The sequence below is a fragment of the Argiope bruennichi genome, chromosome 10 (genome assembly GCF_947563725.1).
Source record: "Argiope bruennichi chromosome 10, qqArgBrue1.1, whole genome shotgun sequence".
NCBI classification, from domain to species: Eukaryota; Metazoa; Arthropoda; class Arachnida; order Araneae; family Araneidae; genus Argiope; species Argiope bruennichi.
This window is the reverse complement of record NC_079160.1, coordinates 68,278,164-68,290,271: the sequence shown is the minus strand read 5'-3', so window position 1 is coordinate 68,290,271 and position 12,108 is coordinate 68,278,164. Positions and strand designations below refer to the sequence as shown.

Genomic DNA, 12,108 nt, shown 5'->3' with positions numbered 1-12,108 from the left:
TTGTATCACCATAGCAACGCGAAAGCATAATTTGAGCGTGTCGTATACTGTTTCCTTCTCAGTTTGCTTCCTAATTTCGTTTAGTTTCGTTTCAGTTTCATCCTCAGTTTGTTTTAAGAGTCTCATAAAGCACGCTTTTCTTTTCTCACTTTTCTTTTATAAAAAGGTAAAAATGAAATTTCGTTGATACTTTTAAACTAATAATAATTTTATATGATAATTCAGTGGGTTTTTAAATACTTTATTTAAGATCAGCAACAGATAGTTCGAAATCTAAAAAGTTGAATGTGCGTTTTTATCTATATAATTTCGACTATCAATTGAAAAATCATAAATATGTATGCCAGAAGGAAAAATATATTTTCATAAAATATATTTTTTATGAATTATATTATATTATATAATATTATAGTATATTATCTTTTTTTAAAAAAAAATCAAAAATATTTTATTAAAAATTATGCATTTTCTAAAATAATTTGTGTAATTCAATGCCATGTAGCATATATAGATACAACACTTTCGTTTTGATTAAGAAAACTTTCCAGGTAATAAACAGCCTTTTGTGGATGCATTAATTTTTCTTTTATCTGTTAGGTAATAATATTTTGCGCTATATGACTATAATCTTTGCAATTCATTCATAATAGCATCAGGTTTTATATTTAGAAAACAAATGAGACATACTTTTTAAAAAATTATCTATTCATCATATATCATTACTGAATTATTATGTTTTCTAGAAATTTTTATATGTTAATTTTGGGAATATTTTTCTTATAAAATTTGAATTCCATCTACGAATGAAAAATGTTTTTTAATGTAACATTATATTATTATTATCAACTTGAAATGGCAAAAGCAGAAACTAATTTTTGAATTTCAACTTCAAATATATTTAAACTTTAAAATGACAATACTTTTCAAAGCATTTCTTCTTTAGCCATTTCATAATAAATCTATTTACTCTATATGTATATCTGAAACTGTATGTTTAATAAAATTATATTTGAAAGGTAAATAATTTATGCCTCTGCATTTTGTTCAAATCTGTGTGTTAAAAATTGATTTTAGATCTTAATTATCCATATTTTAGAATTAAATATGGTACTTACTTCAGAAGAATATGAAGATTTTAAAGAAATGTCAGGATTTAAAAGCAATAAGGTAGAAATGAAAAATGATCATAAAAGTTCCAAATCAATTAATTCAAGCACAGGTATGATACATTTAAATATATTTTGACAACTTTCTTTTAGAAATATTATTTTTATATTGTAATTTGTTCCCATCTTCTTTCTGTTTTGTTTCCATATTTAGAAATTTCAAGTGTGTCTTCTTTTACTCATTATTCTAAACAAGATATTACACACACCAATATCAGGAATATAGTATCAGATAAATTGAGCTGCAGACTTTATGCTGTAATTCAGGTAAAACACAGTTTTGAATATTTTATTAATTATATTTCATTAATTAAATATTTATTTGAAAATTAAACATGAGTAAAATTATTTCAACATAAATATTTTATTATTCCAGGCACTGAAAAGTTTTGATAAGCAAAAAAATGGGAAAATACTACCTGGAAACTTGCATAATGTTTTAAATATATTTTGTCATCCATTATCTGAAAAAGAATTTAGTCAACTATTAAGAAAGGTTTGTTTATTACAAGTAACATAGATATTACTCATTATGTTTTAGTGTTCAGTCTTGTAAAAAAGGAAATCTAATTAGTTTATCATTATTATAATGAAAAACTTATTTGTTTAGCTATAAAATTTAGTTGCATATAATTTTTATTTTATTAGTATTATAAATTTTGTTTTTCATTATATGAAAAGTGTTTTTAAATATTTTGTTCCCTACAGTTTCAGCATTTATTTAAAATAGAAAATTATCACTTGTGATGTTGTGATTTCACTTTTCGTAGTATAATTTGTTTTTACTGTTTCATATTAATTATAAATTATTTAATTTGTATATAATTTTTTTAAAAAATACATCCATTCTGCATTTTTTTTTTAATGCTTTGCTTGCTTTTTCTACAATTTTTACTTCAGCATTTTTATTATAAAATTTTTAATTTGTATATCGAAAAAAGGAAGAAGAAAAGAGTTGTTTTCTTAATTTCTGATTTTTTTTATAGGATGAGTTGGATGAAAATGGTTTCATTAATTATAAATCTTTCTTAATAAGGCTCACAAATAAGATAGAAGAAATAAATAATGCTTTTGAAGATAAAGAAAATGAGTGAGTTTCTCAATTTTGGTTTTCCATCTCTTAAAATAAAGAAAATTTTAATATGAATTATTGATGAAACTTTAGCATTATTCCTTTTGTGAGTCAATAAAATTTAGTAAATTTTAGGTATACTAAATGGAAGAATAAATAAACATTAAAGCTCAGTGATGATTTGGCTCCTTTGTGGAATAGTGCTGAAACTTCCATATTATAAAAATATTATGCCATAAATGATAAATACATTGAAAAAGTGTTTAGTAGTTTCATTTTTAAATTTAAGCTTTTATTTTTAGTTATGCATTTACAAAAATAACACTAGTACAGGAAATTTTGTAACAGCTCATAAGTCAATTAAAGTTACTTTTCCATGTATATTTATGTATTTTAGCATATAATATAATAAAATAATTCTATACTAGCAAATATATTGAAGGGAAGGTATGTAGTGTGTGATTTACCTTTAAAAATAAACATGTATACAGATTTTAAAATATTGAAATGTATTTCTTTGTTTTAATTTCCCTTTACTGCATGAAACATGATTTTTCTTTATAAATAAACTTATAACTAAGTGATTTGTTTTTGTAATGCATGAAAGTGTGCCTTATAATTCTATTGTGAAACATTATTGAATGCTTTTGATACATTCCTTTTTATGCATATTTTTGAAATCCCAGTATTTATTCTATGTATGAGGATGTTTCATTTGTTTCATGCTGACAGTATTTATAAGTAATTACTCATTTTATGTGCATTTAATAATTTATTTAAACATTATAAATTGGTATGCAGTTAGTTATATAAGTAAATTCTTATAATCATTACTGGTTATAAAAAATAATAGCAAAAAATAAAAGAAAACAAAAATGCACAGCAATAAGATGCTGTGCATTTTTGTTTTCTTTTGTACTATTTTATTACATGATAGTACATTAACCTAACAAAATAATTGTTAAATATTAATAATTAAAAATATAATTTTTCTTCTTTCATTTTCAAAAATTATCTATTGTGGTATCTTTGTTTTTTTTTTTCTGTCACTGCAGATTTCTTGTACAATTGTTTTTGAAAACGAATAGATTACTCTGCATGTAAATATGATTTTTTTAAAAAATTTCTTAATCTTTCTCATAGTTTTAACAAGATGGAATTAAATGTTGAAGAACTTGAAGTAAAAATGAAGCAAAAGGTATTTATAATAAGATTGTAAAATTAATTGATTTTTAATAACAGAAAACTGTTTCAAAACATTTGTTTATGACAGATCTTATAAAGCTAGGTTTCAGAAACCTTTTATTCCTTTTAAAAAATACAAATACTTTTTTATGCATTAAAAGATGCAATTTGATGCCTTCAATTTTTATTTACCTTGCTGTATTGATACTTAGCATTTAAATAAATATCTAAACTGACTAGTTGGTAAACACGATAACATTGCATTCTTAAATAATGTTATTGTAAGTTATAGATCATGTCAATCACAGTTTGCTTATATTTGATTAAATTCTTAAAATTTCTCAATAAATAAATTACTTAAAGGATAAGAGATTAAGAATTGGGAACACTTTTAATTATCAAATAAAAGTGTAATTAAATATCAGCAAAATATAATTATAAAAAAAGGGTTACAAAACATTATAAAGTGATGATTTGAGAAATCCTTTGTCTTTTCAAAATTTAATTAAAAATAATGCATTTTTTATTTCAGATCAGCAAAAACTTAAAGAACTTTATTCGTTCCATGTGGTTGTATGATTTTAATCAAGATGGTTTGATACAAAAACATGAATTCCGGAATGTATTAGAGAATTATTGCTTTCATTTGACTGATGATCAATTCAATAGGTAGTTTTTTTTTATTGTTGTTATTTTGAGTTTTATTTTATTTTTATATCATTTCTAGAATTTTTCTTAAAATTGTGAGAGGCAAAAAAAAAATCTGATGACTTTTATAAAACAATCAGAAAAACTATGTGTTGCTTTTTTAAAATTTATTTCTTGGATATTTTTTTACATTATACAACAATAGTAATGAAATTAATAAAATAAACTTTCATTTTAACTACTAGTAATTCTCTTAAGAATATGGAAAAATTGTGTAAGACATAAAAATTTCATATAATTTTTTTTTTTTTTTTTTTTTTTTTTTTTGTAATATGTATTTTATAAATATTTAATAAGTTTGTTCCATATATCTGAAATATGTATATTCCTATTCTTTTTTTTTTTTTCCTGTGCACTTTTTTTTTATTTTATTTTATTTATTTATTTTTTGGTATATTTTATCTAGAAATTATGACAAAACTACTGATGGTTATCGCTGAAAATGTGCATGATTGTAAGTTTTCATTTCTTTTTCATTGTTTTTATTTATTTTCAAATTCTTTTTTTTTTTCCCATCAACCTTAATTTTATTTTTTTTACATTTTTTTCATATGTGCATGACACCTTTTTCTTATTCTTTATTACTTTGTTCAAAATGCTTTATTAAAATGATTTAAAATGAATAATTTTCTGACAATTTCAGATTATGGCATTTATATGACCCAGTTGGTAGAGGAGTTCTGAATTATAAAGACTTTTTATTGAAATTAGGGACACGATCTGAATCTTATAAAAGACTTGTGCCAAGAAGCACACAAATTAAACTCCATACCTGCACACCATCATTTAATGTTGCTTATTCTAGGTATGTCAAATAATAATAATTGTATTTTCTGTATTTATTCAAACTAACTTATTTTAACATTTTTGATATTATTTTTTAGCAGTTTAATATAATGAAACAATCAAATGGACTGTTCTCTATGAGTATAAAAATTAGTATAATATTCGTAGGGTTTTAGTTAACACATCAAATTCATCACTTCAATAAAAGTTTGATTCCCGTAACTAATTTTTATTTTACAAAAATTTATATTCTTTGCAAGATATTTTTTCCCCCTTTGACTGAATTAAATTTTTCCATGATAATTTCTTACTTCATTGATTTTTTTTTTTTTTTTCAAATACATTTCACATTCATGTTTGATATTATGGAAAAATCAAAGCAACTGTGTGCAATAATTTTTTTCATAATTATGATTATTAATTTTTTATTACATTTTTTATTGTTTCTTTTAAAGTTTTTAATATAAACTTTAAATAATTTTAGCTGCATTATATTCTTTTTTTTAAATTAATGGCAAAAAAAATTATATTTTTGCTTAACTTATCTTTTTATTAAAAGTGTATAAATTTGATTTAACCATTCTTTGCAGCTGTACAAGCAGACGATTTTATGTGAAATGTGCCCATTTAATTTTAACATTTTCTCTTTTTTTGTGTGTGTTATGCTTTTAATATATTGCTTGGTGAAAATCATACTGATAGAGGTTCCAAATTTATGATATATCCACAGAAATTCAAAATTCATGAGAAAAAAAATTCTTCTCTCTCTCTCTCTCTCTCTTTTTTTTTTTTTTTTTTTAATTTCACAGATTGGCATCTCTATAATGCTTACTGCCCTTTAGAGGCAAGAAAATGAGGTATTTTTTATTTGTGAAAAACGATTCATTTCCTATTTGATGGTCTGAACTAAAAAAAAATGTGTGTGTGTTTTTACAGTTTATCATTATAATTTTTATCAGTAATATTAAATTCATTTTTTTAAAATTTCATTTACTAACCAAACAAACGTGTGCAAAACTTGCATTTTTTATATGAAACAAAGAAATGTTACATTAAAATGTGATACATTTTTGAAAAAAAGAAATTACAGTAGAATATAATTTTATTTTAAGTTTGTAATGTTTTTATATACATTGGATACTTTATTAAAATTAAAAAGCAGCCATAATCTTTCTATAGAAAATAGAAAACATTTACTCATAAATTTGTGTGTGTGTGTGTGTGTGTGTGTGTGTGTGTGTGTGTGTGTGTGTGTGTGTGTGTGTGTGTGTGTGTGTGTGTGTGCACGTGCATGTGTGTATAATTTACTTCTCTGATTCATTTTTATTCATTAGAGAAGAACAGGTTATGAAAAGATGTGCAAAACTAGGTAGAGATGATCCAAATGTTCAAGGCCAAGTTTTCAACAATATAAAAGAAACTTTCAGGAAAAAGGTAAATAGCCAATCATATTAATTTGTAAAACTCTAGACTATTATGTTTCCGTCACTAAGTATAATAAATGTCTTTATTGATTTTTAGATAGAAAAGGCTTTCCCAGTTTTACTACGTACTTTTCAAATTAAAGATGTTAGTTCTAGTGGCACTGTTCCTTTGTCAGTTTTCCATCAAGTATTGAATTATTTTGTTATGCCGATGTCATCTCAACTTTTCAAACAAATTTTAATGAGGTAATTATTCAATAGAAATAATATTTCATTCCTAAATTAGTGTCATGGGATTACTTTCTTCATTTTATTTTGTATGATGTAAATTATAAACCCTTTATTCGTTATTGAATGAATTTTTTTTTAAATTCCATTCATTATTAAAAGAAATGAAATAAAAACTTGAAACTTATTGTCAAGTTGATAGCAGGACAAGAGTCATGATGTACATGTTTATACATGTTAGGTAATATTAAATATGATTCTGAAAAGTAATAAATTTGAAAGTAGTTATCTTTATTCAATGTAATGAGACTATATTTAAAATGAAAGTTGGTTTATTTAATTTCTTTCTTCTATGATATATTGAAATATGTATTATATCTTTCATACTAATTATTATATTACAGAGTAACAATATAATAATTATACCCAGATATGTTTTTTTTTAATTATGTTTAGCTTTCATTGTTGTGTCAAATACAAAGATTATTCATGTAGTTTTTCTTTAAGTTTAAATGATGAACATGCAGTTATTCTCAGTTGTGTATTTTAATTTATTTATGCAAAATATAAACGAATTTGTAATTAAATGTGTAGTTGAAATATTTTTCAGCTTTAATATTTCACCAACTACTAACAGAATTCGATGGTATGACTTTTTAAAAAGTGTATGCACTAGTGATGGTGCTGAGTGCCAAAGCCAAATTTCACATGCTTCAGGGTAAATATATTTTAAATATTTTTTTAATTGTTGATTATAAAAATTGACATTTGTTTGCTGATTTGTTGAATACAACATCATTGGTTTTGTAGGTCCTATACTTGGCATGTTTGCAAATCCATTTTTGAAAAACTCAAGCAAAATATAAAAGAACCTGACAATTTTTTTGAAAAATCTTTTACAATGCAGTCACAAGCAAAGGTATAAAAGTTATCTTTGTTTTTATACATAGGTTATTTTTCTATTTCTTATTCATGAAAAATTCCAAATAGAATATAATCATTCAATCAGTAACCATCCCCATAATAATCATTTTGAAAAATAACAGCTTTCATAAAACAATGCAAAAAAAAAGGAATACTGCATTTTCCCAAAATTAATTATTGTATTATAAGTAGTTTTGCAAGAAGTAGGAATAAGCTTAATTTTGCAACTATAAACATTTGGTATGTTTTGCAACAGTGAATAAAAAAATCTTTTAATTATGATTGCCTCCTGATTGCATGTATGTGCCCAGTTGTACTATAATCTAAATTGCATTAATTAAAATTTTTCATTTTTTTTGTTATTTTATTTATTTATTTATTTTGAAATAATTAAAATTATTATACATTTTTGATTGTTTTGCCTTCTATTTGTAAAACTGGAATTTTATAATCAATTTTTAATTTATTTCTGATGCACTTAAATTTTAAAATATTGCTAATTGAAATAAATTTTGATCCTGTATAAAAGGCATATCTCATATTTAATGTATATAAGGAAAACTAATTATAAAATGTATAATAATAAATTAATAAATATATTAAAGATTAAATAAAAGAAAAAATAAAAACGGTTTTAAAAGCTTGTTAGTATTCTGAAAAGTAGAAAATATTTTTTTATCAAAAAATAATCATGGATTTCAATCACATTTGTTTTAAATAATATTTGGCGCATCCTAGTGCAGTCTCTCATACACACACACACACACACACACAAAAATGTTGTTATTAAAAAATTATGTTGATATCACAAAAATTTTCATTATGTTTCAACTGTACCAAATACCATTTTTTAAAATAGCATTAAATAAGTTAATTTTGGTAAAAATTTTATGAAACCGAATTCTATATTGACAGGTAAATGAAAGTTTTCATTAAAAAAAAATCTAAAAGAGCTATCATTGTATTCTGTTTTTTATGTTGTCAACTTAGATTTCACGATTACTACTAATTCATAATTCATTATTTTTTATAGAATACGAAGGTTATCACTAGATCAGAATTCAGAAGAACAATCAATTTATATCTAACATTCCCTGTGAGTGAAGAAGAATTCCGTGCTCTTATGTTTGTACTTGATCCTGCACATTCCAATGTTATAGATTGTGAAAAGTTTTTATCCATGCTTAATACTGCTTTGACTGTAAGAAATATTTTTTTAACTTCTTAATTATTTGTCTATTCTCAAGACTAAATATAGAAAATAAGACTACACATACAATTTTAAACTTTCTAAATTAATAATCTATTATTACGATCCTTTCAATCCATTATTTATTTTTAATATATAAATAATATTAAAATAAAAACATTTATTATCTACAAATCTGGGAAAAACAGTTTGCCTTTGAAAATTTCCCCCATAATTATGAAATGTAATCAAAGTTCATTATCGATCACATTATTTTAAATATTAGGTATAAAGTAGAAGAAAAAAAATTGTTGAACTGCATATGCTTTGATTCAAAGTAGTGACTTATCGAAATGAATTAATTTTATCCAAATAATTATATTACGTATGTTCTAAATTTTTATGTTGAATTTTTTTTCAAAGGAACTCATTTTTTTATTTATCTTTTTTCTTTTTAAAGGAAACAAGTAAAGGGACCACAAAACATGAAAGTGAAGAAATGCAGCTGGAAAATCCTAATGCTTATCTATCAAGAGAAAAGTTAAAAAAAGAATTTAAGAAGTATTTCAACAAAAACTTAAAGAATATTGAAAAGGTAAGATTAGATGTAATATTTTGATACATAATTATTAAAAATCACATGAAGTTAAACAATTTTAAATTTCCTAAGAATATTTTATTTATATTACTTGTGTGTGTCATTGAGTTCCACACTAAACTACCTACATGACAATATATAAAAAAAAATTCCAAAAGGAAGACAAAGTGAATTTTCATCAAACTTATTTTTCAGATTTTTGTTAATAAAAAAACTATGTCTCATTTCATTGATCTGTAGTTTATTCTAACATCTATTTTTACAAATACAGCATTTTTGAAACAAATTTATTTAACTTAAATTATTTTAACTGTTACATTAGTTGTTTTTTTCATATCTTCCTTTTAACCATTGAGAATGTATTAATTCTCTTAAAAATCTGTAAAAATTTTATAAGGCATATAAAAATTTAATGCAGTTTTTATTCAGGCTTAAACGATATGTAATAACCATTCAATGAGTTAAAAAAAACTAATACATAGAATTATAGAAAAATGCAATGAATTGTTCATTTTTACTTTTAGGCCATAAATGCTTTTGATGCTGAAGAAACAGGTGTCATGCATCTTGATGATCTGAAGAAGATTTTAGATAGCTTCTGCTTTTCTTTAAGTGATTCTCAATTCCATGAATTATTGCAGAATTTTCCAAAGTACTGTAACAAAATTTTCTATAGTGATCTCATAAAATGTTATAAGAAGAGTCCATACGAAGTAAATACATTACTTATCTAATCTGAATCCAAATAATTTTTGAAAATATATTTATTTTCCAAAATATAGTTAGTTTTTAAGAAATTCATTGAGTAAATTAAAGTGAACCTTTAAATAATACAGTTTTTCTTTGATATTTAATCTTTAATTTTTGTATTAGGATGAAGAAAAGTGGGCATTATGTGTGAAAAAATTAACTGATGCTCAGGATTCAGTTGTAAAGAAAATGAATAATCAAGAATTATTGAAGAATGTTAAGGAAGCAGTGAAAGCTCAGAAGGAATATTTTCTTGAAGAATTTAAGAATTATGATTACTGCAATGCTGGAATTGCAAGAAAAGAAGTTTTAACAAAATTACTAAATAAGTATGTTTTCAGGATGACTGAAGAACAGGTATTGATTCATACTCATGATTCTAGTCATCATTTTATTTGAGGAAAAATTTTATGAAAATTCTAATACATTTAAATGAAATTCAATAATCTAAGTTTCATTGAAGAACTTATTAATGTTAAATCCAGAAAAACCAGATATTGTTTTGCAATATTAATATTACATGTCCCATAAAAGAATCCACTTAGAAGGGAGAGCATCTTAGGTTTGATACACTCTGTTATGTCCCTAGTGCATACTGAGACAATCTTCATTTTAGTATGAAATGGAAATTTGGTGAATGGAGTGATGGTTATTTTTTCATCATTTGTTCTGGAATCAAAGATTAATTAAAGTGGCATGTAAAACTACTTGAGGATTCAAATGGAGATTTCATGTCATCGAACAATATAAAAGATATTGTGATCAGTTGCCTTCAGTGAATAGCTATTCACTTACAATATTGATAGTGTTTATTAATTTAATAATGTTAAATAACTTTGATGAGCTACACCTTATAAGAAAGAAAGTAGTAATGCAAACTAGCATAATAAACATAAAGCATTATGATTAGTTAGTTATGCTTGTAAAGTGATGAAATTAATTGGCAAAGTCAACTATTTTGATGCTGAAGGCTATATAAAACTTTACTTTGCAATATCTCTTGAGAATGAAATTGAAGGGTGCTGGTAATCAATTAGGATGTTTCTAATCATCATAAGCTTTCATATTAAATAAAAATTTTCAGAATCAAGGCATTGATTTTGGCTCAAGAAATCTGTTACAGTTTTTTTCTTTGTATAGTGAAGTAATAGTTTAGAGATTTCTCTTGAAATTAGAAGCTGATAGGTAATAATTGAATTTTATGATATGATATATCTAAAGATAATAAGATTTCAAATGAAATATAAATTAACAAAATTCATTGATAAATTTTTGATAAGTCTGTTCATTAAAAATGATAAATGATTCATATATTTAATGTTGAACTTAAAATTATTAGTTATGCATTTGGTTATTCTTTGTTTATTAAAAATTTATTTTTATGGAATCTTATCACTTACTTAACTCAGTCTTTTGAATCACTTTTAAGTGAAACAGATATAACAGAATATGTAGGTCAACTTATGTATATGATAAGTATAGTTAAATATATGTAAATTTTAAAAATTCTTAGTTTTGAATACTTTTTGTTCACTTAGAACAGGTTCTCCCCCCCCCCCCTTTTTTTTCCCTAGTAGAAAATTTTATTTAAAAAAAGTTTACTTTTGTATCAATCGTGTAATATGTTTTCCAGATTTTAAAAAAAACTGTTAAAAGTCTTTTTTTTATACATAAGTTCATATATATATTTTTTTAATTTTCACAGTAATAGAATTTTTTTTAAGTTTTATGTAAAATAATACTGATAAATAAAAAGGCAAATTATAAGTACATATATTTCTAATCAATATTCTATTACAATTTTATAGAACATTGATCAATTATAATTTACATTATTTTTAATTTTTATTTTAAAACAAAATTTGAAAAATATATAAAGTGTTCCATAATATATTATTAAAAAAAAAATTTAACTGTAATTTTTTAAATATACATTCTTATATACTATATATGTATGTAACTAAGGGGCAGGTTGCTAGTTCTGAAATGAGTACACCTGCCAACATTTCCCAAAAAGAATATAACTGAAATACAATTTAAGAGAAAAAATTACCCCTAAATAAGGCAAAATTCATAGC

The 12,108-nt window shown here is 23.3% G+C and overlaps 1 protein-coding gene across 3 annotated transcripts in view; it reads left to right on the top strand.

Annotated features, from left to right (window-relative positions):
- The window catches only part of LOC129987814 (EF-hand calcium-binding domain-containing protein 6-like), a 40,555-nt gene that overhangs the window by 22,360 nt on the left and 6,087 nt on the right, over nucleotides 1–12,108 (top strand). The window contains exons 1-16 of one of the 3 annotated variants that reach the window (XM_056095751.1): nucleotides 46–166; nucleotides 1,097–1,219; nucleotides 1,321–1,433; nucleotides 1,543–1,662; nucleotides 2,153–2,256; nucleotides 3,382–3,436; nucleotides 3,956–4,092; nucleotides 4,775–4,936; nucleotides 6,252–6,351; nucleotides 6,439–6,587; nucleotides 7,180–7,287; nucleotides 7,380–7,488; nucleotides 8,527–8,589; nucleotides 9,143–9,277; nucleotides 9,805–9,993; nucleotides 10,154–10,387. In XM_056095751.1, coding sequence (XP_055951726.1) covers nucleotides 1,105–1,219; nucleotides 1,321–1,433; nucleotides 1,543–1,662; nucleotides 2,153–2,256; nucleotides 3,382–3,436; nucleotides 3,956–4,092; nucleotides 4,775–4,936; nucleotides 6,252–6,351; nucleotides 6,439–6,587; nucleotides 7,180–7,287; nucleotides 7,380–7,488; nucleotides 8,527–8,589; nucleotides 9,143–9,277; nucleotides 9,805–9,993; nucleotides 10,154–10,387 — 1,893 coding nt within the window. In that variant the 5' untranslated portion in view covers nucleotides 46–166; nucleotides 1,097–1,104. Of the gene's footprint in view, nucleotides 1–45; nucleotides 167–1,096; nucleotides 1,220–1,320; nucleotides 1,434–1,542; nucleotides 1,663–2,152; nucleotides 2,257–3,381; nucleotides 3,437–3,955; nucleotides 4,093–4,774; nucleotides 4,937–6,251; nucleotides 6,352–6,438; nucleotides 6,588–7,179; nucleotides 7,288–7,379; nucleotides 7,489–8,526; nucleotides 8,695–9,142; nucleotides 9,278–9,804; nucleotides 9,994–10,153; nucleotides 10,388–12,108 lie in introns of those variants that run through there. The other 2 variants (XM_056095750.1, XM_056095752.1) reach the window with 2 other exon arrangements.